The following is a 27,235-nucleotide window of genomic DNA, read 5'->3' on the forward strand; positions in this document are numbered from 1 at the left end:
CTGCCCCCTAAAGTTATCCTTGGTTTTACACCGCCCTGCCCTCTGGACTTTAAGCCAGCAGCAGTTAAATTTGACGGTCAAAGCTTACACTTCAGATGCATTTGTATGTCAACAGCTAGCACTTTTTATTTCATGGGAAAATCTGTCAGCAGAACGTCCTGAGCACAACCAAGGTGCCTTTGAACAGTGCGTCCGACAGAACCGGATTTCCCATGATTTATGTTGTGCAAGGCTCACTGCTGCCAGGGCACAGAGGGGCTCCCACCAGAAACAGGGCGCTGGCGGTCACCGAGAAAACACACGGCCTTGTACAAGAGGGAGTTTATCAAAGAAAAGGAGTAAGCTGTTCAGTTTTGGTGGCTACTTCAACCCTTTCAAGGCAGAAAACTAGGGGCCATGCTGTCTGCCCGTTGTTTAGATTCACAGAGGGACCTACATCACTCTGCGGGTAACCAGTAGCAAAACAAACCTCTTCTTGCTATGCACAGGGTCTGGCAGATGAGCAAAGCTTGGGCGAGCAGGCAAGCCTGAGCTTTATCAGAGGTGGAGCGGGGTCTGGATCTCTGCTGGCCTGAGGAAACGCCATATACAGTGAGAGGAGGGGGAGGAAGGCATCAAGCCAAGAAGGAAGAGCTCAGACTGAGTCCCCGCCCCTGCTGCTGCAAAGCCCTCCCAATACCCCTCCTCCTGCCTCTCTGGTCCTTTTCTCCAACATACTCCATCTTTTCTTCCCCCAGGTCTGCAGCACTCCCATCCATGCAGTTGCCTCACAGCCCTTCAGCCCCTACGACTAAGCCACCTCTGCATTGCCCGCTATTGCACATCCCCTTCCTCTGCCCCTCAGTCCCCTGTGCCACTGCCTGTCACCTTCTCGCCTTTGTACAGGGCAAGATGAAGTTTCCTCTCCAGCTGCAGACAAAGGGCCCACTCTCTCAGTAGCCTCGAGATGGCCAGGGGGCTGTGGAGCAGCAACAGAAGTGAGCAGAGGACACCAGAGGTGAGCCTTAACTAATGTGGGGATCAACTATGAGATAAAAGGCCAATTTTAGCACCCCAGCTTCTGTACATCCCTGGGTGCACATGTGTATCTCTGTCAAGTGAGGACCAATGCCATGACATACGTCCCGCTGTGTCATTTTGGAGTAAGGCTGGGAGCAGGCATCCAAACCACGTACCTCAGCCCACGCCAAGGGCATTACTCGAGATCCAGAAACATTCCCCATGTTCTCACAGCACAAACAGCGAATAGCCCGAGTACAGAGACCAGCACCACCAGTAACACCAGTCTGCTGGAAAAAACTGATGAGCAAAGGAGAGAACCCCAGAGCACAACCTGCACTTAAACAGGCCACTCCAGTGGGTGTCCCAAGCGGTGAAGAGGTATGAGAAGAGGAACCAGGAACTGCCCTTCTGGATGGAAACGCTGCCTACAGCCCTTAGCTCTTGCTGCACAGGGGAGCGGGGAGGGAAAGGTTTCCTGGTTCATGGCCAATACTGCTGTTCCTCTTATGGAGGATATGCCTTCCCCAGGGTGTGTTTCAACCGAGAGCATGAGACACACAATTTCCACAGTTCACTTTCCCTCTCCACCCACTGGGAATTTTTCATATTTTCTGGGAAAAAAACACCCCAAAACACAACCAACTGCTCACCAACCATGGCAGTTTCCAACAGGGCCCCCTTCACCAGAGAGCAGCTCTCAATACAGATGTCAACCAGCCCTTTTTTAGGCAGCTGAAGTTGGGTTTGATCAGTTCTCCACTTGAATGGAGTGAAGAATGTGAGAGGAAAGAAATGGTTAATATTTTAGGTGCTGAAGACCACCCCTTCCTGTCTCAACGGTTCACCTGCTCTAAAGGTTGTCTGCTTTGCCTCTATCCTGATAAATCAGTGAACATTTATTTAAACACAAGCCCTCCTATTGAGCATTTCTGGAGTGGCAGTTCCAGCCTTGTCACTCCAAGTCCCATTGACCTCATGGAGACAAGAGAAGCCACAGGGGAGATGGAAAGCAATAAAGCAAAATCGCTAAATGCTTCAGGGTTGGGCAGGGGGAATCGGGGACAAACTGGGGGAAATGGCAGGCCCATACCAGAAGATCATCATCTCCAGGGGGAGGGGGCAATGTTCACCAACAGAAGACAGCAGGGAAGGACGAGTGGGTTTACATGTCCTTCCATCTCCCCAGGAATGGAGGAGAGTCAGATGGCTCTTGATGGAGAGTGGAGCAGAGAAGAGACACATAAGCTGGTGTTTGGTGGTGCTCTAGCTGTGAACATGGCACTGGCAGGTGATTTTGTACCGCTCAGCACCAGAGTCCCTCCCGACAAAGCTCTGCCTGCACTTTCCATGCCTGTGGTGACTGAGGGATAGATGTCACGGCCCAGGAATAAATCCCATATTATTCTTCTTTGGCCCATGCTCCCTGGCAGAAATGGAACCAGTGAGAACAATTTGTGTCTCCAGCCTGATGTTCAGTTACTCCCCAGCCCCACACCTCAGATTAGCAGCAGCCATTGCCTCCACCCTGTAGGGAGCCTCATCCCAGCCCTGCACTGGGGTGCCGGCATCTCAAAGGGGTCAAATTCCCAGCTTTATCATGACAAATCCCTCACAGCTGTCTAGCAGAGGATTCTGAATCGCCTCTGAAAAGCGGAAAGTATCTACCTCATTTTCCATATAGGAAGTTAAAGCACACGTGTTAAATGATTTACGCAAGGATACAAAGCAATTTAGTGGAAGAGCAGGAAAAGGACTCCAACAGCCCAGCTTCTAATTGCCACAAGATCATCCCCTCCCGGTGCAGCTTAAATCCCAACTCACTGATAAATAAAAGCTGTGCCAAGAAGTGCATCTGTTCAGGAGAGGGGCACCCAGATGCTTTTGGAAATGCAGTGAGAAATATCTATTTTCGCTGAATAAAATCCCTCCATATATGCATATAACAGAACTCACTATCCTCTGCTGCAATCCTCAGCAGTATTTGCCTTTTTACAGCCCAACAGAACTGCAGACCCATGCCTGCTTCTGGAGGTGCGGGTCAGGCTGGTGGGTGCAGGGAGCTCCCGGGGGACCCCCAACCGCCGGGGCTGGGATCAGCGATGCGACCGCGATGGAGGTTTGGGGCAGGGGGAGGCCGGCAGCCCCGCAGCCCCCCCCAGCCCCGGCAGCCGGCTGGGAAGAGACAGCTACACCGACACCACCACCTAACAGCACTGGCAGCCCCCCTGGGCCGGGCTTTGGGGGGGAAAGAAGCAGCATCCAGCACAGTCAATGCCAGGGGTCACACACCCCCCCCCCCCCCAACTCCGCAGCAGCCTTTGGCGTGCAGGAGCACAGTGCACGGCCCAGCATGGCCACTTCCCATGGCTGCACATCCCAGCCCCCTCCTCAGGACTGGGGGTCCCACAGCTGCTGGCAGCAGGTCAGCCCCACGGGCACCCCATTCCCAGCCCTGAAGCAGGCCTGGGGATGGTGCTGAGTCACTGGGAGTGAAAGACTCAGAGATGTAAGACTGAAGCCTCTGGGGATGATGATATCCACCCTTAGCCCACTGGAAACCAGTGACCAAGGCTGCTGGGATACAGCTGCTGCTAACCTCACTTGAAATGCAGGACGACTCCCTCTGGGATCTTACAAGGTCAGTTCAGGGACCTCAGCCACCTGGCCCAGGAAGGTACATATTTCTTGGAGGCATTCAGGTGGTTAGTGAAGCCAGCTAAGATGCTTCTTACACAGGGATCCCCTCCACACATGGGCTAAAAAAGCAGCAAGGAGTTTACAGGGTATAGGTTTGCAAAGGTCAGTTAAAGCAGTTTTAAAAGCCTCTTCTCTCTCTCCTTTGCAGGTGGTGTAGTCAAGGAAACAGGTCTCTGGACGGGGAAGTGGGACATCTGATGCTGATCACTTGCACAGCCCCAGGCAATTCACTCTGTCTCTGTACAAGTCATCAGCACCTTGTCTTCATGTACACTCACAGCAGTCATTACCCAAAAACTCTGACCAGAGCTGGGGTCCCTACAGCACTGTCACAGCAACATCAGTAACAGAGCAGTCCACACAAAACACTCCTGGGTGGGAGGAAGCACCACCATGGTCTGGGACAAACCTCCCAAGCCAGGATTCCCACCAGGCCAGATACTAGCAGTACAATGCTCTGTGTGTGCAGCCCTGCTTAGATCAGAAGCTCTTGAAAGTTCTTTGCTTATAGACTGGGTAGAGCCAGGGACCAGCTGGTACAACAGCTCACGGACTGGTCAGCACTAGGTGCTTCTGTGGAAGGTGCAGAGATACAGACCCTCACACAGGACCAGGCTGTTCCCCTGATCTCAAATAGAGACCTGCCCAAGCCTCAAAGTCCAAGCAAACATCTCAGAGACAGCAAAATGGAGGGAGCCCATGACTTGCTGTAGCTCACGTTCTACCCAACGCGGCTGCTCTGACCAGTCTGATGGTAAAGCAGAAATGGGCCCTGGGATCAAAGCCTGGCTCCAAGTCCTGACCAAGGCTTCCCAACCTGTAATTTCACATCACTTGACTTCCCAGGAGCTGCCTTCCAGCTTCCTAGGTGTCCCTCAAAGCAAGCACTCCTGCCAAGCATTCAGGATTTTAACTCTTTTCATCTGTCTCCCTATACCACCCAGATGGACTCAAAGCACACACTGCCCTTGACAAAGGCTCTGGCTTTGTGCTCAGCCACTGTGAGTCCCTCCATCCCGTGTACACTGGGCAGGGCTGGTGCTCCCTGTCATGGCAAGGGATCAGGTGCTCAGAAAACGTCTAGCAGCCACCAAGCACGTGCCCTCAGCTCCAAAACCTGCAATGTCAACCTCCCTCCTCATCAGCAAAGTCTTTCCTACATCACCAAAGCCCCTGTTCCAGCAACATGACCAAGAACTTGAAGCACATAGCCCTGAAAAGAAAAAGCATCTGAAATTAATAAAAAAACACCATGTTCTGCACTCATGGGGAAGGAAAGGAGAGAGCGTTACATGCAGGCAAGCAGCGCCAGCTGGCAGAGGGTGGGCTGCCAGGACAGGGGTGCCACAGGCACGTACAGATGCTGCCCCATGCTGGGAAGCCACAGAGGGAGAGCCCAGCATGGGGGGAGTCAGGGAGAGAGTAATTTCTGAATATATGGACCAATACCTTTATTAGCAGTCACATCAGAGGGTGCCCACATTTCTGTGCCTTGCCCCACTTCTCCAAACCCAATGACATTCTGAAGAATCAACATTTCAGACAACAAAAGAACCAAAATACAGGTATTCCTCTGCTCCAGCGTGCCAGAGATCAAACTTGGTTGTCTTGATGATACAGTTTAATTTTCCAAATCTGCCAGCCAGGAGTGAAATGCAAACAAACCTTTATTTCCAGAGCCTCAAGCTACAACCTTCCTGCCAGTTCGTGGTTAAAACTGCAACCTGGAGATGTTGTAGAGCTAATGCAGGCTCCCCCACAGATCCTGCAACCAAGCAATCATGCTTATCAGTTTCCAAATTGGTTTCACCCAGAAACCAGAATGTGCTCCAAGAATGACTGCTTTAGTTTATAAGGTATCTGTTAATGATGTAATCACAAAATTAATACCTGTTTATGTAGCAACAACTTCACATGGACGTGGACCAGGCCAAGGAAAAAAATTAAAAATCGCCATTTTAATACAAGACAGACATTTTTTACAGTGAAAACAATCAATCACTGGAACAACCTCTCCAGGGACAGAGTAGAGTTCCCATTGCTGGAGGTTTTCAAGATGTAATTGGACGTGGTGCTAGACAATCTCATCTAGGCTCCCTTTCCCACGAAAGGCTGGCCCAAGTGATCTTCTGAAGTCCCTTCCAACCTGGGCTGTTCTATGATTCTATGAAAAAATGCACTTTCAGGTTTATTGCGTGATTATTGCTTGTAAAACTAATCCATTTTATTCACCTGTAAAATCATACCCATTCTCCCCAAGCCACAAAACAGAGCTGTTTATAAGTCTCTAACAACACTCTTGGCATCAGCATCCCATTGCTCTTTTGAACATTACACTGAAGGGCTATTTCACTTCAACTGCCACTCAAACAGCAGCTCCATCCAGCAGCAAGGGCTCACAGTCTGCCTGTGCCGGGGATGCGGTGCCCGGGTGCTAGCACAGGACAAATAAATAGAACAGCAGCAGCCTGAAGTGCTAGAGGAGAGGCAGAGACTGTGCTGTATCCCACTCAGAGATGACCACGGGGAAATTAATTTTCAGTGTTGGTGCTTAGGAAGGAAGCTGCCCTTGCAAACAGAGCTGTTGGGAAGCAGCAGTGGGCATAGCCCAAGAAACTCAGTGTAAAGGGGTCACTGTCCATGGACATTGGTTAAGCGTGTATGTGAGGGATGCTGTCTCCATCAGCTGCTCAGAGTAGCCATCAAGCACTAGTAGTCGGGGTGGAACAGCTTCAGATCCCATGCACACATCTGTTTTAGAGCCTCACGACTCCCTTTGCTGCAGTGTCAGAACAGCTTCGAGTTTCCAACTGCACTTCTGAGCTCCCCCACGCAGGCAGGCACTGCTGCGATCCCTCCTTCACCTACAGAGAGCTTCAGCACAGAGACCCAAACACCGGATTCTTACCCAAAAATCAAAGGTAATGGGGGCACAAATGCCTTTTCCCAAAGACTTACAGAAAATTTGGGGCAGAGCAAGAAATTTCACCTAAATGTTCTCAGGTATAAGACTGCTCCTAAAATGGGACTCACTGACCCTCCCTACTGCCCGCAGGATGCCAGGGGCCGGCTCAGAGCCCTGAGCCCAACCACAGCGCTCACGGCATGAGGCATCACTGCTCTCTAACAAATTATTCTGTCCATTAGTTACAGCTGCAAGTACCGCATGGAGAAGCCAACAGGACATAGATATTGTGCTTCTGAGATCATTAAGGCAACAGAAGACATGTGTTGACCCAGACATACTTCCCTAACTACGTACTTGCTCCTACTCAGCATTATGGTATGCTGGACCTTGGAAGCGCCCTGACTTGCATGAGAAATGTCCTCCCTCACCCCAGCAGCATGGGAATCGCTCTGCTGGGAGGCTCCGAGTCATCCAGCAAAGCACAAGGCAGGAGGGCAGGCAGCAAAGGAGCTCCTGCCCCGGGGTTAGCCAAGTTCAACAGAGCGGTGTCGAGAAGAGTTACCTGTGCTGTCAGGTGAGAGACAAGTTGTGCCCCACAACGGGATTGTATTTAATGGAGATGAGTAGAAACTCCAGCAGATTTAAGAGCAGACATCAGGAAATGGATTATGCTTCATACCTTGACATGCCTCAGACAACTGCGGGAATGCATCCGCTGGCCAGGCAGGAGCAGGCAGCCAAGAGCAGGCTGGGAGCAGCACAGAGCACGCTGCAAACACAAACCTCTGCAGAGGCAGCTTCACAGCCTTGTGAAACCCAAACCCTTCCCTGAGAGAGGGCCTGCATGGACCTACTATTAAATGAGCCAAAACCCACACTCACAACAGGTTACTACAGAACAACTAGGATGAAGGTAAATGCTTGAACAAGAAACGCGGGTGAAAAAAGCTGCAGGTAGTTTTTACAGTGCATTGCACGCAAGCCCACTGCCTCAGGGGACAGGGCATGGCACGCTGCAGCAAGCCACAGGGGTCAGCACCAGGCAGGGACACGAGCCAGCCGTGGGACACTGACAGCAGAAGGGAGGGCTAAGGACTGACCAACAGCCACCAGCAAAGGCAGGACAGACAGGAAGGTCTCCCTGAGTGCCAGAGCTTGATGAATGCAGTGGGATCTAACAGGAGGTAGAACCATCCAGACTGTAAATGCATGATCCAGTGTCCCATGTGTGTGACATGCTGCAAGCCAGATGAAAAAGAAAAATGTCTGGTAAAAGAAGGTGTATAGCTGTGAGAAGACCACTAAAAAGAAATATGTCAGGCTTTTATGTGCCATTTCCTAGGAACAGCAGGGACACCAAGACACCCGAGACAGAAAAGACAGAGTGATCAGAAGCAACCCCAACCCCTCTGCCCTGCTACATGGATTTTAAAGATTAACTTCTATTAAAAAAATGAAGAAACAAGCACATTCCCTCCCAAAAACCCTTCACACCTCCAGCATTCACATACAGGGTTGCTACTTTCCTTTCCTGCTGCTGAGTCCAGGCACGTGGTGCTTCCCAGGTGGCTCTGAGGACCACTGAAGATGCTCTGTCTTGCTGCATTTAGTCTGAGCACTGATGCCTGCAGAACCTCTGCAAGCCGCACGCTGCAAACAGGACCTGTCTCCTTGCTGCTCGAAACATTTAGGTACGTAGTATGATGTATAAAACCATGTTAAACTCTGTACGAATATGCACGCACAAGCATATCCATAGTGGATATGTAACTGAAAGATTACGAATGATCACCAATGGGTTAATAAACAGCTCATCCTTCTTTCTGGAGTTCAGCATATTGCAGGCACCTACAGCACTCCCAGCTGCCTGCTGCTGGGCCCTGCCTAAGACATGCCACTCATTGCAGTCAGGTGTTACAATCACCTACTCATCATCATTTGTTAACTCTTAAAATGAGTTTTCACAGTGCAATTTCAGAAGTGACATGAATAATTTACCTGGGAGATCAGATCTCCTTTCCCATCACAGTTGCACCCATCCTGTCACCCCATCATCACAGGAATGAAAACCCCGTTGTTCAGGGTGCTGCAGGCCCTTCCTTTTCTTTTAAGAAGAGGTAAGAGGCCCCACCTCGGTAACAATTAAGGCTTTGTACAAAGATCTGGACTAGTCAAAAGAGCCATCTGCTAGGGAAAGACAGGAGAGCCATCTCCAGGCCGCTGCCACCAAAGCAATCTGGCAAGGCAGAGAGAAGGGGGCAGATGTGAGGAACACAGCAGCCCCAGACCACAGCTCCTAGGCACCAAAACCATTGGAGAAGGATGCCTGGAAACAAATTAGTTTAGAGGTAAGCCTTTTCATGCAGTATTAGCTTGCAGAAACGTGTGAGAGATGGTTTAGCCAGATTAAAAGGGACTAGCAGGTTATATGAGATTGTGTTTCTTACACCAGCACCCACAGGCACCACCTGAAACCGGTACCTTGTTACGGAGACTGGGGAAGACCCTCACTGCCCTGGAGCTGGCATGCAGACCTACAGCATCACCTCGCACCTTCGATGCCTTCCCCTGAAGCATGAGGTGCCTGTCATTCTCAGAGACGGCATCCTGGATCGGGGACACTGCTCTGTGCAAAGCCTGAGCTCTGCCTGGGCAGAGGAGACCCCGTGGGACATGCTGAGCTCCAGCAGCTCTGGGAAAACAGCCCTCAAAGAATAGGCCAGGCCTAATTCCCACCCACCCTGGGGTGCCCTCGCCCCATCCGGCAGCCCCACGCTCAGCTTAGGAGTCAGCTATTCCCACCCACAGCAGAGTATTAATGAAAAGCATGTTTAGGGCCAGAACAGTGACGGGGACGTGGCCCCCAGCACTGCACAGATCTTCTTTCATCTGAGTCATCTTTCGGTTAGTCACTAAAACCAGAGCCCTGTCTGTCCCGCTGCCCGTGCCGGGAGCGCTGCCTGCACGGCCGCAGCAGGAGAGCCCGGGGCAGGCTGAGCTCTGCCCCCAGCTCCTCTCCTACCCCAGTGCAGCAGTGCCGCAGCCTGCAGCCCCGCGAGACCCTCGGAGCACATCGGCCAGCGCAGCCGCAGCAGCAGGACCAGTGAGAGCCGAGCAGCTGGCCCTGAGAATCCACGCTGCGCCACGGACCTGGGAGCCAACAGCGTGACCTGGTCATATCGTCATTTTTGTGCCCAGAATCTTCTTGAGCATGGTTTTCCTCTGTCCCCACACAAGGATTTAGCGTTTCCTCCAGCACTGCCCCAGTGGAGCAGCTTTCCCTGCCTGCGCTGACCCCTCCAAGCAGGGACCCACGGAGAAGACCCGAGATCAGGTCTTTGGCCCATCTATTCCCCCATCCCATATTTCATGCTGGAGTCACATATCAGAAACACTACGGAGATGGCCCACACGGCTCTGGGGTCCCACACAGCACCCAACCCACTCGTGCTTGAGTGAGTGCAGAGCAGCCATGGGTTCATCATCCCACACCAAGCCCCTGGGCACAACCACCTTAGGGGAAGGCACACACCACGCTTACTGCTGCCTGGTCCAGGCCACCGAGCACACCCACGTGCCCTGCCTGCTGCCTGCCTCCCTGCCTGCAGCTCAGCCCCAGCTGAACCACCCCCAGAAAAGCTGGTTCCAGCAGAGGTCAGTGAAACACGTACACACTCGGACATCAGCACTTTCCAAACGTGCTCCTGGGTTAGCAAGAGCTCTTCCACCTCTGCACAAAGACACTAGCCTGGGGTCTTCCTGTTCACGGGGTCCCCAGGTGCTGCACGCCTGGGGAGCGGGTGACAGCCAGCCCGGGCACAACGGCTCTGCTCCTCACAGCAGCTGAACACAATGCGCAGCTCAAGGCTGAGAGAAACCCACCTTGGATGCTTTTCTGGAACAAAGAGCCATGGATCACGATCACATCACTAGGGAGTCCTCTTTCTCACCAGCGACCCGTTGCAGAGCCCCCCACCACCTCTGTGTGGAGGGAAGGGGCCCAGCGCTGCACTGAGGATGTAACAGGAGATGTGAAAGGCCAAACCACAGTGGGACCAAACCATCCCTGCCTAGCAGAGGCCTGCACACAGCAGCAGAGGCTATCCAGCCCACAGCCCCGGGCCGCTGAAACACCCACCAGGCTCTGAGTTATGAGCAGCTCTCAGGAATGCTTTGAAGTGGCTCAAACCAGAGGAGAAAGCACAAGCAAGAGAGATGGAGAGGGACAAGACGGTGCCATCCGCACTCTCCACAGGCAGTGGGGAACGGAGGGTGCTCCTGCAGGTAAGTCCTCATCCAGGGGCACTGGGTGCTCTCTGCACGTCCCCGGACGGGGCCCAGTGGCTCTGGTATGGGCCAGCCATGGGAGCAGCTTTCTCTGGCCACAGTTTCGCTCCACCCTGGCTTGAGCGTTTCCTCTCATCCCTGTGGTTTCCCTCCCAGCACCGATGCCCAGCAGCCGGCTGGGAACGCCCAGGAGAAAAGGCCTCCCTGGGCCTCGTGCCTCCCTGGGGCTGCCATGCTGGAGGAGGGTGAGCTGCACCGTGCCATGGGGGGCAGGAGGAGGGAGACCCACCACTGGGCTGCAGCACACTGGCTCTGCCAACTTTGGCACAGACACCCTCCCTCGCTTTCCCCTCTTTGATCCTGGCCATCCTGCTCACGCATGCAGGGAGTGAGCCTCATAGGTGACACCAAGCTGCCTGTCCCTTCTCCCTGCTGCTAGAAGCAAATGGTCACAGTCGTGGCCATCCCACAGCAGCTCACTGCAACACCGCTCCCCAACAGCTCAACGTACCCAGGAGCAGTTTTGGAACCACTCAGACATGCACCATTAGGCGGGATTTGCAGGGAAGCTGGGGAATTAAATGGAGTTATTCATTTCTCCGCTCACCCCCCTCCATCCCCCCCACGCATGGCCAGCAAGGTGTAGCACACACCGGGTCACCGGCCACCAACTCCGGCACTGCGCAGGCAACAGCCACGGACACACAGGCAGCTCCTGCCCGGCCAGGCAGGCAGGATGGGAGGGCAAAAGCCGGGGGAAGATACTTTGGCAAGCACAGAAAGCTGAACCACAACACACACACACGCACACACACAAACTCAGGAGCCAACCTTCAGAGCAGAAACGCGTCTCCATGCCAAGAGCTCGGCTATTTTCCTCCCTCTTCCCGGCTCGCAGCTCTGAGCTAACAGGCTCAGCATTCATCCCCCCGCGCCGTGCGGCACATGGGAGCAGAGGGGGGGGAGAGAGAGACTCAAATGAAATCCAGACCTAGAAAGCAGTTTCTTTTTTCCCCTTCACTTCCCCCCTCACCCCCCACCCCCCCTACGGCTTCTGCTGGAACCACCTTCTGTCTGGAGGGCTCAGGAGGATGGGGAAAAGAAAAAAAAAAAAAAAAAAAAAAAAAAAAAAGAAATGCAGAAAGGAAGCATTGCAAAAAAAGAAATAAATAAAGGAATGGGCTGAAATCCACCCAGAGAGTGGCGGTTTCTCTTCTTAAAGCGCAGAAGCTGCTGGAAAGGTAGGAGGGCAGAGGCAGAATATAACATATTAAAAGATCAATAACCTACCTGAAATCCGGTCCCTCTCCATTACTACAGGATATATTTAGCATCCGCGTGTCACGGCCGTCCCTTTTTTCGGTGGCGTCCCCTTCTTTCCCCCACTCTCCCTCCCTCCTTGCCTTGCCTCCTCCTCCTCCTCTTCCAAAAAAAGCTCTTTGTCTGGTCTAATTTCTTCAATCTGTTGCAATCATGAATGCATCCAAATTACCACATTTCCATGTGCTGATCATATGTTTGTGCTCCAAACTGAAGTAGCTTTGTCTCTTTGAAATGAAAAGGAAGAGTAAGAGAGGAAGAGAAAGGAAGAAGAAAAAAGAAAAAAGGGGTGCATGACCCAAAAAATCCCGTAACTCCCTGAAATACTCCACCAGGCGCAGGAAAACTGGAAATCCCGAGTCCTCTGTAAAACAGTCTTAAAGCTACAGCATGTGAGTGTCCAGGGGAACGCTCCAGCCTCCACAGCTCCCTCTTAATATCCACCAGGAGATGCTTAAGGAACTTGGCTCCTTGCAATAACAGAGCGAAAAACTCATCCAGCTTCTCAAATCTCTCCTCGCTTCCCCAGTCTTATTTTCCTGCTATTTCCTCTATCCCCTCCTCCTTCTTTGGCTCTAGCATTTTAAAAGAGCGCAGATCCTGCGCGTTCCCCACCCTGCCAGGTCTGAAGTTTCGATTCATGCATAAACTATTCAGCTGATGAAGGCTGACTTCATTCCAAGCACAGCATCATGGGCTGCTGCTGCTGCTACCAGGCAGGACCCGAGCGCTGCACATGTTTACTCGCCCTGTGCAACCCGCCGGAGAGCTTCGCCGCCGGCCCTGGCACCGAGCCCCCACTTTGCCTTCCTTCCCACTGCAGAGCGGCAACAAGGGGAGGATTTCTGCAGCCAGCCCAAAAGCGATAGTGAAAGTCTCTACCCTGGGCAGAAGTTCTTGGTCTTCTCCTTGGTCCCACGGGGGAGCAGAGGTGGGATTTAAGAGCAGTTTTCCTGGCCCATGATGCCTGGGCAGAGCACAGGGGTGCAGAGGGAGTGGAGCAGCCCTGTGGAGCCCGTGACCAGATCCTCCTCCCCCAGCCAGGATGGAGGGATGGGTGGCTGCAGCGATGGGCTGGCCCACTCAGAAACTTCCACTTGGCCATCGGCCAGGGCAGGCAGCAAGGACGCGGCACAACCACCTCCGCTGAGATGGTGCCTGCGCTGCCTGCGGGCACAGCGCTGCCCAAACTGCCCCACACGACCCTCCCGTGTCATCCGCCACCAATTCCTATTGATAACGTGGAGCCTGAGTCACCCAGCCAGATGTGAAGGCACAGGCTCTGTCCCCAGAGTTGGCAAACCACCCAGACAGGCCCCACAGCCCGGAGGAAGGGTGGCAGATGCCAGCAGAGAAGGCCAGGTGTCCTGGCAGGACCCTTGTATGCTCAGCACCATACACACAACATTTTTCGCCCCCAAATGGTCACAGTTCACATGGAAAAATCACAAGGGCGATAGCTCTGACAGAGCCTGGCACCTTCCCCCCATAACACGAGCAGAAGGACAAATTGTTTCCTGGCTGGATGAACAAACTTCAGGTTACACGCACCGCTGGGGCCTTTGGACAACCTGGACCTCCAGCTTTTCGAGACTGTGTGCTTCCCCACAGAGCAGCTGACGGAGTATCGCTGTCACCAAACCAGAGGGAGGAACACGCCCAACGCCAAGTGGTGGGGTCAGTCCAGCACCCCCAGACAGCACAACAGACAGCGGAATGCTGGTGGGAGGCAGCCCCAGGACGGGCCATTCCTTAGGGAAGTTTCTCTCTAATCCCCAGCAGGTTATTCCCTGGGCAGGGAGGTTTATATTCCTTCCCAAATTCCTGTTCATTCACTATTTGCTATTAAAGCTCTGCATGTTCCTGCTGCCAGTGCCTTAGAGAGGGGACAATAAGCAATGTTTTCCCATGAACAGTCTGAAACCACGTTTCCTGCCCAAGACCTCGAAGGTGCTGAACACAAAGCAAGGACACGGGGGAGCTGCACAGCCCCATGCAGCACGAAATCCACTCTGCCTCCACAGAGCAGCTTTTATTGCCAAGCTCCTTACACTGGAGAGGAAGGGAAAAGCTCGGGGGAAGTACCAAGAAAGGAAGAAGGTGAATGGAAAGGAAGAAGGGATGGGGGCAGCTCACATATTTCAGCCTGTAGACTTTAACCCATCAAGACCCAGGCGATTAGGAGGGACAAAGCAAAGACATCATTTCTCACAGGGCAGATCACCATGAGGCACTCAGGAAGTGAATCTAAATGATGATTAATGCAACTGAGCTTTAAATTCTTAAAACCTCCAGGTAGATGCTCTCATTCAAACTTCCAAGTCCTCAAGCAAATTTTAGTGGATTCACTTTAAAGGTGCCATTGTGTGTCTCCATTTGAAGCAGTGCTCACCCTGCCGCAGGTAGCAGTGGCACTGGGGTGTCTGTGTTTGAGAGGGGGGGTGCTTGGCCATGCCATGCCCATGATGCCAGCACAGGGGTTTGCTCCTTTCAAAGGCAGGTTCCAGCAACCTGCATGTTACAGTGCTGGGGGTCCTCCACCCTCCTTGGTTTTTGAGACACTCGCTGCATGCCTGTTTAAATGGACATTTGCTTGTCTGTGCATTGTACAAGTCTATCTAGAGAAAGATAATATATATTGCATTTTCTAATGCTACTTCTGAAAGGGTTGGGCGGGAAGTCAAGCACATCCAGGGTTTGGGAAAGGGACAGAGAAGACTCTCCCCTGGCTGGGGCTCTCTTCTCAGGGTTCAAGGCCTCCCAAGGGCTGTCTTTTGGCAAAGCCATGAGGAGAGGGAAGAGGCAAGAGCAACTTTTTGGAAACTACCACCCTCTGCCATAAAGATAAACCCCGTTTCCATTTGCAAACAAGAAGCTGAAACAAAGCAAGAGCCCTGCTGCGCCAGCACCCCATGCTTGCCGAGGCTGGCACAGGGGTGCACACGCTTTCCCTCGCCCCACCTCGCAGGTTTAAACATTACCACGGGTGGCAGCCAGCAGGAAGCACTGCCAGGTGCAGAGAAAGCAAGGAAGGAAATCACAAGAAAGTAAACCAAACCCTGCTCCAGGCTCAGTTTGAATTTTCTCCCTCTCTCACCTTTCCTAGGCTAGCACAGCAATGCCCAAGTCCTTTGCTAAGCAGTAAAGTGCTTGTTGTGCACGAACTTGTAGATAAGCAGGGAAGGTGTTGTGAAGACAGCACAAGCTCACCCCCAACTGTGGACATGCCACAGAGCCCAGGATATCAGTGGGCAGCCAGGAGGGGATTTAAGACTATTGACACTGTCACCAACCACAGCAGCGGCCACCGTGGTACAGACACCTGCAAGTATTCAGGTAGATGCTATTTGCAATTCTTTGTCTTTATGTTTATGCTGCGATTATCTTCCTGTGGCATTTCATCCAACAGAAGAGTTACTTGCTTTTCTACGTAGTTCTCACTTGCAGTCCCACAGTCACAGACAGCCACTTCTACCAGGCTTTTAGCAAACCAGCCAGGTATCACCTTGCAACCCCAGCCCTGCTGCTGAGCGAGCTGGAAAGGATGAACACTGCAAGTCCGTGCAGGGATCAGAGGTTCAAACTGCATTGACAAAGGTGCCGGGAAGCAGCCAGAGCAGCCAAAGACCTCCAGGGCCTGGAGAGGCAGGAAAAATGGGGATTCAACTAGTTCTTTCACAAGCTCAGCTATCTGCAGTGCTGGTGAGCTGGGAGGAGAGTACAGAGGGGGAGGACAACGCAGCAGAGCGGAGCATACCTAAATCAAATTCTGTTCAGTGAAGCATTTTCACATGAGGAAATACAGGTCCAAACTCCAACAGTGCAATCAAGTGTTACTCCATTATATTCCCTCTATGCCATTTACCCCCAGGCTGGACCCAGCCAGCAGATGACAGTATCTGAGCCTCTGCTGACTGCTCCAAGAACCTTTCATTTACATTTATATGAGCTTTGAGGACAGGGTAGAAAGAAAATGCTGGCTAACATTCTCCTTTTCATTAAAAAAAAAACCAACCCATCAAATCAAGAAGATCCCCCTCTTTCCAAGGGAGGCACTTACCCTCTGAATGCTGCTGCCCTGCTCTTTGCCAGTTATTTTTAATTTGCCTCCCCCCTCCTCCACCCCCCTTCTCCCAGCTGGGCAGACATGGAGCTGCCCTGCCCTGGACCGCAGGTCTTAGCTGCTCCACATTTGCTGCCAAGCACTATTTTGACCCTCCCTGGTTATTTCTTATGAAAACCTCTATTTGTTCAACACAGAGGAACATAGATCCTCCCAAGTTATTACTTTTCCCAAGCCAAAGATCATGCCCAGGACAGAGTACATCACCACCCAGAAGCATGTATGACCGTTGCAGCAGGGGATTGCTAAAATAGCAGCAGAGCATCACCCCTCCTGCCCAAGCCCACGCAGCCCCTTGAGATGATGTCTACACAAGTCTCCCTGGGTTCGGCCCCATCCCGTGGAGGGATGTATCTTTAAGGAGAGCCCCTGTTAGAGCTCTCCTTCTTGCTGGCTCTCAACTTCTCTGCCTGAAAGCCTCAAACTGCCGGAAATCCCTTGCATATCCTCCCCGGGCTTTCTGCTCACGCTTTAACACTCATGTGCTGAAGTATTAATAGCAGCTGGCAGTGCAGAGTGAAAGGCGAGGCAGGAGGACTGGAGCTCACCCTCCCGGGAGAGCACAGAGAGTCTCAGATAAATATTAACTCTTCCACAATCCTCCCTTTATGTTTTCCTTCCCAGACTCTTCCCTACCATCAGCCTTGCCCTCTCAATGCTCTATCTTCCACAACTCACTGCCTGAATCCCCAAAATGTGTGTGTGTGGATGTTACTCCATACCTGAAGGTCTGTGGTCATAGCCCACCAAGCAGTTGCTGCAGGAAGGCAGGGTTACCAATAGTGTTGCTGTATTTGCTCTTCTTTTGAACACTACCCATTTGCTCTACAGCCTTCTGCTTCCTGGGTAGGTCACTGCAACAGCTCCTCCCTGGCAGAAAGAGCTATCAAGGAGCAAAGTCTTCAAGAGAGTTACCACTTGGGTCTTGCAAGAAGGCAGAGTAAAGGAGGAAAGATTGCACCAAGCCCTGCAAACACCTTTGGGTTCTTTTTTCTGGGTTTATTTAATAAGGTAGGACACAGGTTGCATTACACACTGCTCCCCTCCACCATCCTCAGAACAGCGTGCCCCAAGGAGTCCCAGAGCTACCCCAGCCACAGCACAGTGAGCCCAGCTCCCTGCACATCACCGGCACAACAGCAGCAACCGGCTTGGTTGAAAAGCTGCACAAATTCTAGGCACTTTACACACAGGCAGGACAGGCTTCTGGGAAGCAACACTCTGCTCCTGGGTGTTGAAGCAGCCCCTCTGGCATGGAGGGGAGACCTCAGCTGAGGACAGACCTGCTGAGATATTTGTTTCACCTTCTTTAGGTGAATCTCTAAACACAGGGATTTTCAAAATATTTCTATTGGGGCAGCTACGGGCAAGGGGCTCTGTCTGCATGGATTTCACTGTGTTACTGTACTGCAACACAACAGAGAGATGCTGCTTTGGTGTGATGCAGCAAGAGGACACCCCCGTTGGCTTACCTTGTCTTAAGTCCCCATTGCTGAAGAAGGGCCTATCCAATGAAGGGGAGAAAATGCTCCAGAATTGGGCAGCAGACACTATTTTCATTCAGCAACAGAATTATCCAGGCCTGGACACTTCACTGAGCACCGTAACATGCTTTTGACCAGATATTAAACTACAAAAAACTGAAACCAAGTCAGTCAGTCAGGAAAGCCTCTTGCTACTAGTTCTTTTCTTGGACCTCACTCATTGCTTTCACAGCCACCAAAATTTCAGCAGAGAGACTTTACGCTTTGCAGGGCAGCCCTGAACATCTACAGCGCTTTATCCACTAACCCAACTGCAGAGTTGCCTTACAAACAAGTCATCTCTCTGCAACAGAGGGCATGAAAGGCTGTGCTCCTGTCTCTTTTGCAGTCCTAGACACAAGATAAATATAGCAAGGAGTAAATCGGTGCTCTCTGCCTAAGGTACAATTAGGGGTTTTGGTAAACGCTAGCCACCGCCGGATGCGCCGGCCTTGGAGGCTCTGAGGATGCCTGTGGTGGGCAGCCAGGGCTCGGGAATTTGTCTCTACCCACGTGATGAGGGACACCAGACTTTGAGGGGAAGAGGGAAAGTTGAGCAGCCACGAGCTGGTCTGCCAACAAGCCCAAGAGCAATTTGCAAACTGACATTTCAGCAACAAAAAGACAAAAAAAATAAACACCACAGAGAGATGCATGTATTCAACCGAGAGAAATGTGACCACACACAGCTGCTTAGGTGACCAGCACTGCATGAGCTAGCACATACAGACCAGGTCCAGACACACCAGCCCTCCTTCCTCCTCTGGTTCATTTTTCCCCTGTTTCTAAGGGAAAGGGCATCAGACACTGCACCCCACACACACACTTCCATAGCTACCCCACTCCTCCAGTGCCTGTTGACACTTTGGCTGGAAGTGTGTCCCTCCACTCCCCAGCCCCAGGAGGGCTCCTCCCTGCCTGCTCCACCAGCTCCTGCACAGGCACCTTGGGTCAGCCACGTCCCAGCGTGGCCATGCCCCTCACAGGACATGGGCTGGGGCTGACAGAGGTGATAACAAACATATTTCTCTCTCCCTAGACACTGTGCTCTCCTCTAGAGCTCTGGGGTTTTTTTGACTCCATCCTTCACAATGCAATGAGACAAATGAGATAAAATCATGTGCCACTGTCACTCCCCTTCCCTGCTCTCCCACCTCCTCTCTGCTGCAGCTGATGTGTGGTTCTTGTGAAGGGGCGTTAGAAGCTTACTCCAGAGAGGCCTGGTCCCAAGCCAACAAATAACCTCGTTCAGTGACTACTGCTCCTGGCACTCTGCACTTCTACATCCCCTTTCCTTGGGAGAACCCTGTGGACCTTGTCAGGACTCATCAACAAACCCCTCTCAGATTCCAGTGAGGAATATCATGATCTTAAAACAGTCAGCAGCTAAAGCCTCCAAACATTACAGAGCATTATATCACCGGTCATTCCTGAACTACTGATTTATATTTCATTGTCTCTGGTTTCCTCACACCAGAGCCCATAGTGTCAGGTGCTGTATGAAGAAAGCATCAAGAGATCTACCTACTCACCTGCACTGTCCGGTAGCCTTTTGGGACTAAAAGAGACTATACATAAGACTGGAGATGAATCACAGGTTTTGTAAAGGAACAGGACAACAAAGCAGTGCTCAGAGCATCCCTTCAATAGCAAACAGGCCCAGGGCACCCATCACTATCCCTTAATTCCGTAGCTGTGCACACAAGCGCCTACGCTCCTTCACTCACTGTAAGTAATGCACGTCTCTGCTTGAAGCACGTGGGAGCCCCACAGGACTCTCCCAGGCAGAGTGGAGTCCACGTGTCTGTGTTATGCAAGCACAGTCCTCGTGTGTCCATGCAGGAAACCAAGCACCTGAATCGAGAGCAGCCTTTTTGCTTTAACTTCTTGTTGCCTGCAACTGGGATTTCCTCCAGAGGAACTGTGGAGCCGTGCTGCTGCAGAAGGGGCTCTCCAGGCTGGCTGGTGACCAAGCTTCACCCTTTGCTGCTTCGCCCTCATGATGAGAAAGACCAAGAGGACACATGTCAAATGAGGGCTTGTCACTAGGGAGCCCGAGGGGAGCAAGAGGTGCATGTGCGTGGGGACGCTCTTTGGCACGGAGATCCGTGCAGCTGGGGTGACCAGTGTGGTGCTAAAAACAAAGGGGAATAGAGGCTGCCCAAAGAAATTCATATGACCTCATCTAGGGACACATCCAAAGCAATGAGGCTGCAACCACAATTCTCTGGTTAACCCCTCTGCTGCTCTGACAAGGTGAAAGGCACAGTCTATGTTAAAAAGATTATACTGCAAAGAGATGTGCATCCCCATGGCTTCCAGCTGGACCAGAAGTGCCACACTCACAGCCTGGATCCCAGTATGGCAATGGGAAACTAAAAAGGATGGAATAAGTGTCAGGATAATCTGGACTGAGGTTTACAGAAGGGGCTCCCAAACTCAGTTTGCCCAGATACCACGATTACATGTAGAGGGCTACGCTGTGTAGTGGGGGTACCCATGTCTGAGCTGCAGATGTGTGACAGCTCTGGCAGCGTTTCCCTGGGGGGGGAAAAAAAACCAAAAAACAAAAACAACAAACAAAACTCAAAAACCTAATGGTTTTTATAGCACTCTGAATTAGCTTACATAACAGTAATCATGTACACTCGACTAGGGAGCCCCTGGCTTTTGACATTTCTTTTATGTCCGCTATTGTGGTTAACCTGCAACCTCACATCAACCAATTTCTAAAGGTGTTCTCTTACAGACTCCAGGTGTAAAGAGGAATGATGATCCTCAGGGCGAGGTGCTAAATCAAGAGATGGAAACAGCAAGATCTATTGCCATATCAACTCTTAACACACTGCATGAATTTGGAGCATCCCAAATTAGCGAATTCTGCTGAAATCCTGTGGATCCTGTTGAAGTGATGATGCCAATTTAAGCTATGCCCACAGCTATATATGTTTAGCTCTTTCACCCACCCAGCCACACATCTTTTCATTTCAGTGCCCATGGGGAAGGATCCCCAGACTCACAGGCAATGCCAAAGGCACAGCTTTCAGCTTCTCTGCTGCTCTATTTCCCCCAATTATGAAACGGGAACATCAATATAACTATTAAAGGGAAAATGCAAGGCTTAACCGGGGAAAAGTAAAATAAGACAAGAACTATCTGTGCAAGACAAGTAAGACAAGAACTCTCTTGCTGAAATTTTCATTTAAGACTATATTCTCTCCACTTTTATTAATGCCAGCTACCAGCTCCTGCAGAGACCTCCTGGGCGCCCTGGGCAGCGTGGCAGTGCAGTGCCATCATGATCAACGGGATCTGTCATGGTGTAACCCCAGCCAGCAGCTCAGCCCCACACAGCCATTCGCTCACTCCCCCCAGGTGGGATGGGGGAGAGAATCGGAAAAGTAAAGGTGAGAAAACACATGGGTTGAGATAAAGACAGTTTAACAGGTAAAGCAAAAGCCACGCACACAAGCAAAGCAAAACAAGGGATTCACTCCCCACTTCCCATGGTCAGGCAGGTGCTCAGCCATTGCCAGGACAGCCGGGCTCCATCACACGTAACACCGACTTGGGAAGACAAACACCGTCACTCCGAACATCCCCCCCTTCCTTCTTCTTCCCCCAGGTTTATCTGCTGAGCATGACACCGTATGGTGTGGGATATCCCTGGGGTCAGCTGGGGTCAGCTGTCCTGACTGTGTCCCCTCCCAGCTCCTTGTGCCCCCCCAGCTGGTGGGGTGGGGTGAGAGGCAGACAAGGCCTTGGCTCTGTGTAAGCCCTGCTCAGCAGTAACGAAAACATCCCTGGGTTATCAACACTCTTTTCAGCACAAATCCAAAACACAGCCCCTCACTAGCTGCTATGAAAAAACTAGCTACTATGAAGAAACTCTATCCAGCCAAAACCAGCACAGGGTCCCCGAGCTTATGCCCCAAGCAAAAGCTCCCAGGCTTACACCATGCCCAGCACCTCTGAGCCATCTCACTTGTCCTACTTGTCCACCCGCTGTGGCTTCTGGCCGCTCTGTCTACCACCATCAAACCTAAAGGGTGGACAAGGTGCTGAAGCTGGCGCAAACACCAAACAGCCTGGCATAGGACTCACTCTGCTTTATACCCAAGAGACAAACTGCCCCAATGAAGGTTTCATGACATCAGTGAGTGCCCCTTTCTAATGCAACCCAGATAGCTGGCCTTGAGCTTCATGCCTCTCTAAATTATGCCCTGTGCTTCCAAAAAGCACCGAGACAAGTTGTGGTTGATCCTCAGCCAACTGCTGATGATGCAGAAGTGGGGCTGCTAGCGCCCTGTCTTTTTTGGATGGAAAAGCTGTGCCTGCCCTGGACTTGCAGCTGGCCCTGGCAGCCTGCCGCTGCTCCGCTCAGGCCAGCTCCAGGCAGCCTTGCAGCCAGACAAAGGCTGAAACAGGAAAGATGAGGCACCTGCTCCCCTCCCACCCCTTTGGGACCTCTCACCAACAAAGCACCTGACCCACAAATAGCACTGGTCTAGGAGCAGTTCTGCTGCAACACAACTGGAAGGCATCCTCCTCCCTGTGGTCACCTACACAGAAAAAACATGCTGGTTTAGCTAAATCGGTAAACTCTATCTTTTTCTGGACCCTCCTGCATTACCCCCGCCAGGGAAGTTCCTTCCTCTTAGCAAAATCTGAACTGTAGGCTGGAAACAAATCAAAGGACAAAGCACAGCTGGCTGCCCAAGAGGAATACGATGCCGATTTCTTCCACTCCAATTGCTCTGGGGCTGTTTTCTGGCCAGCTGGGGAACACATCGCTGCTCTGGATGGCAAATGTCAGCAAATATTTCTCACTTTCAAATTTATCAGGTATAGTTGTAGGAAAACAAAGTGGGAGTAACTTCCCTGACACACCGTTCTTAACTCTTCAAAAATACTGCCCTAAGCTACCCACATCAGGTGACGGTGGCGTTTTAGAGGCTGCGATTCTGAACTCTGATGGAGCCTTTTATAAAGGGCTTCTTCCCACTCCTCTCCTCTTTCTCTGCCTGTGTCTAATTGCATGTTGAACAGAGCCTCCAAACCACTCACAGAACTCAACCTTACAGGCATGGTCCCACATACTAATCAAGGGGGGACAGTGTCAAGACCCAGATATCTTCCTTGTCCTTCCAGTCCTTGAGCTGAGGTCCTTCCAGCTCCCGTTATCAGGCTGCACCCCAGGATGGTGCTTCCATCCGTGGTGAGCCACAGCCTGAGCCAGCCCATCCTGAGATGCAGGGGGTGAGGACTGACATGACTAGCAATGCTGTGGAAAAGAGGGAGCAAGCGGTGAGCTCAGCTCCACGTGTCTTCCACTGAATGGGCCCTGGCTAGGTTTAGCTCAGCACCTCCAGGGTGCTGGACATCAGCAGTTTTTTCTACACCAATAACTGTGACATCTCTTCATATAGCCAGAGCCCTGGTAACAACTGTGTGACAACTGAACACCGTCTTAACCCAGCATCTCCCTCTTCCCAGGGCATTCCTCAGGTATGCATGATACGAACTCCACTTTTGCAGCCAAAGAAAAACAGACTGAGACACAGCATAGGATTCACATATCCCTAAATGTAACTACCTAAAGAAATTACGGTCCCCTATAATCCTACGGGGATATGGGTTCCTCCAAAAATCTTGTTCTTCCCATTCTAAAGTAAGTGTTCTCAGATACTTTCTGATAGTCTTCAGCTCTCAACATTGACCAGCTTAGACAAGTCCCACCTCACTGTCTTAACTGGGACTATGCAGCAGGCCTGTACAAAACAAAAACCGCATCTCCAAAGCCCTGGAATTGCTGCTCACTAAGCAGTGCTGAATGTCAGTGCCATACAACCACTTTCAAAGGGACAATAAAAATCAAGAGGAGTCACAGAATAAGGTTTCCAAGAGAGGTCAACATCAGATCCCCAGGTTCCTACCATCACTGCATGCCCCAAGGCAATACGGGGCGTGTGGATGACTGTGTAGCTGTCTAGATCCCAAGAGCTGGTGGCTATGGAAATGCATGTCACTTCTTTCTTTGGGGTGGAAAAGAGCCCAACGCAACCCCCTTCTGCAGTGCTTCACTTGCAACCACTGCTCAGTCATCCCAACCCCAATTTATCTTTTACAGGAATAAAAGCTTCTGGGTGCAAGGCCAGATGTGCAGAGAGGAAAATTTGGACCCAAAACAAGGGGAAATTGAGCTGCAGTTATACGGAGTCATAAATATTTACTGCAATGTAAACTGAAGCACTCAGCTGCTCATTTGATTTTAACTTGAAAAAAAATATTAAAATTTAAAAGGTCTCTCACCAAAAAAGTGGAAAAGTATATAATTAGAGTCTAAAGAAAACAAGCTTGAACAAATGCGCTGTGTCTTTCAATTTAGATTCTCTACACTCCAGTTACCTTTGGAGCTGTACCAATTCCCCTTTCTGTCCTTGAACATACATATACGAAAACATGCGGTGCCAGAGCTGAGACTGCAACTTTGTTTTTGCACATGCAGAAGATAAACATGCACTTCAGTTCAAAACTACCAGCTCCTGCGCTGGTGGCCGAGTTTTGTAGCATCAGCTTTAAAATGCAGCTCGGTTCTTCTGGACTGAACCAGCTCTGACGGGAAGCTTGAGCACACAGACCAATACCACGACCTCACGCTAAATTATCACTCAATGCATTTTCCTGCCATTTGACATTAGTTTGGGGTGCAGTGGCCAAGTCTGACCATATTTACATTCTCTCACTGATACATCACAACATTAGGGTTGGAGATGGTGACAGCGCATGGCTGTGAAGCTCCAGATGCAAAGCAGCAAGTGTCCCAGCAGCAGGACAGCGTCACGGTGTGCCGTGTCACCCTTGTCTAAGCCATAATGTGAATTCCTGTCCCTGTGCTTATCCCTAGCGTTTGATGGGGGCCAGGCAGGCAGTGTCACAGCTCCCAGGGCGGTTAAGCACATGCTTACTGGACGTCTGTGACTAAACCTCATTCCAGATGTGCTGATGCCTTGATACAGCAAAGCGCTGAAGTCACTGCTCCAGGAAGGCATCCTGAGGGTGGCTTTCCCTTCCCACCCACACAGAGGGAAAAGCTGAAAACAACTGTTTTGATAAGTACATCTGGGAGCTGAGACAGGATATGGGGGCTGAGAAGATGAATTGAAATAGCAAATTGAGCCCGGAGGGAGCAACTGTGAGTGACAGAGAATCCAAGGGGATGGGAGCGGATGGAAGCCCTGAACCAACCGTGTCCCAATCAGGGTGTCGAGGACACGAGTGGGGTTCTTGGGGGGACAGGCTGATTGCAGCAAGCAGCAGAGACAACTGTCAGCATCCCAGAGAAAATCAGGGGGCAATGCCAAGGGGAGGTCACATATCTCAGAAGGCAATGTGAAGGAAGGCTTCAACTGCAGCAGAGCACCTGCTAAGAAAGATGAATGTCTGTGATATACAAGGGACCCCGATTCTGGAGACAGACGCTTCCCACAGGCGTTTGAACTGTGGAGCAGCAACAGGTCCATCGGAGCGGCTAGCACAGCCAGCAAAGGGGCCATTAAAAGGAAAAGCCCAGAAACGGGCTGTCTCAGCTTCCTTTTGAGTATTTCAGAGGAGAACAGTGAAATTTTCTATTCGCAGGGGATAATTTGGGACAGGTCAATGCAGGTGAGCACCAGGGATGTGTCTCTGTCCCTAGGCAATCCCAACCTGTGGCACACACATGCAAGCGAAGCACGTGGACTCGGGTCCTCGCAAGCACCAAGACTTCTGCTGCTGCTTTCCTGAGGCTGGAAAACACCTTTTTCCAAGAAAGAAACCCTCCCACATACTTCCTTATGAATCAGAAACAGTTTCAGAAACATTAAGCTGCAATTAGGAGTGTAAATTTAGTCACAAGCACATATAATCCATAAATCTCCACATCCAATAAAAAATAATAGCTAAGGAGAGTATGAAAGAGCTGCTAATTACTAGAGCTGTATTTCAACCTCAGGCCATTCTTACTTTCTGTTGCCCTGTGTTAGACCCCTTGAATTGAGATGGGGCTCTCTAATTATTCTCTCTGGATCCATTATTCAGTAAGTAATGAATCTTTTATTTTATACTGCTCTCTCTTTTCATATTTTGGGTTTTTAAAAAATATATATACACACTGCTCTTTTTTTATATATACTGCTCACTCTCTATAACGTAGAGAGCTCTGCATTTATTAGCAGCCAGCTTTGCCTTTCAAACCATGGCCAGCGGACAGGAGGCAGGCGATGTGATTTCTGAGAGTTACCTCTTGCATTCTGTCAATTTTACTTTTTTTTTTTTTTATTGGATGAGGAAGTTTCAAAGAGAGAAATTCATGCAACTTACTTGGACTCGTCTGGTCACTGAGTCTCCGAAGTCTCCCGCTGGAGGTCCGGCTGATTCCTAAAGCAAGAAGAAGGACTGAATGGGCCAAAGGAGTTCATGTGAATACAGTACGTGGAGCAATCTCCCTGCTATGACTCTACTTCTGGTGAGGCACATTTTCTGTTGGCAATCTACTATACACAATCATCTCTGCAATCAAAGGATGACCGAATCACGTGAGGAGAGACCTCCACCTTTCCCTGAAGATGTCAAACGTTATTATTCAAACATATCAAACCCACAAATGTATTTAGGGTTTCCAGAAACACCAGAGAGAACTTCTGAAACCATTAAGTGGGACCTCTCGGTCCAGGATATTTTATCCTAGAGACAAGTGTAGCACTTCCAGAGACAGGTTTCCTTGCTGAGAGAGGAAAGCACAGGAATTTAAGGACCAGCATATGTCCTGCACTGGCAGAGCTCTCAGCAAACAGGCTCCTGCAAAGAGACCACTTCCCCAAGGTGCCTGGCCTCTCCAGCCAGCTCGGCTGCAAGGACAGCAGCGGCTCCTGTGTTCAACATGGCAGGAAAGCAAGGGGTGACTACTTTCTGGCTAGATTGCACCCAGCATCCTGTATGAGAACCCTGTTGTGGAGTTAGACCAGCTGAAACATGGGATGCATTGCATATTCCAGGCAGATGCTAAACCAGAAGACAGCAATCCAGATTGTGCTCCATCTTTTTTAATGAAAAAGTATTCATCATACTCTTTGGGGTAGCACGTGGTTAATGTAGCACATGCACTGTGCTGGAGAAAGACAGGACATCTTAACCTACCCTGCATCATACATTACTTTGAAAGATAAACCCCAGACACACCTGTTTCCTCCATTCCCATGCCCACTGCAGAAAGTAATCAGGAACTCTCAGACACCTGCCTGCCTCCCGAACTCCAGGCAAGCCAGCAGGACCTGCTGGCTACAGCAACATTTCTAATCCATCAGCAACTCATTTAATTTCTCTGCCATCCCAGCT

At 51.0% G+C, this 27,235-nt stretch overlaps 1 protein-coding gene across 3 annotated transcripts in view; it reads right to left on the reverse strand.

Annotated features, from left to right (window-relative positions):
• SEPTIN9 (septin 9) overlaps positions 1 to 27,235 on the reverse strand; it is a 144,806-nt gene that overhangs the window by 92,519 nt on the left and 25,052 nt on the right. The window contains exon 2 of one of the 3 annotated variants that reach the window (XM_074888845.1): positions 26,222 to 26,278. In XM_074888845.1, coding sequence (XP_074744946.1) covers positions 26,222 to 26,278 — 57 coding nt within the window. Of the gene's footprint in view, positions 1 to 11,725; positions 12,058 to 12,184; positions 12,797 to 26,221; positions 26,279 to 27,235 lie in introns of those variants that run through there. The other 2 variants (XM_074888847.1, XM_074888844.1) reach the window with 2 other exon arrangements.

The sequence above is a fragment of the Strix uralensis genome, chromosome 19 (assembly GCF_047716275.1).
Source record: "Strix uralensis isolate ZFMK-TIS-50842 chromosome 19, bStrUra1, whole genome shotgun sequence".
NCBI lineage: Eukaryota > Metazoa > Chordata > Aves > Strigiformes > Strigidae > Strix > Strix uralensis.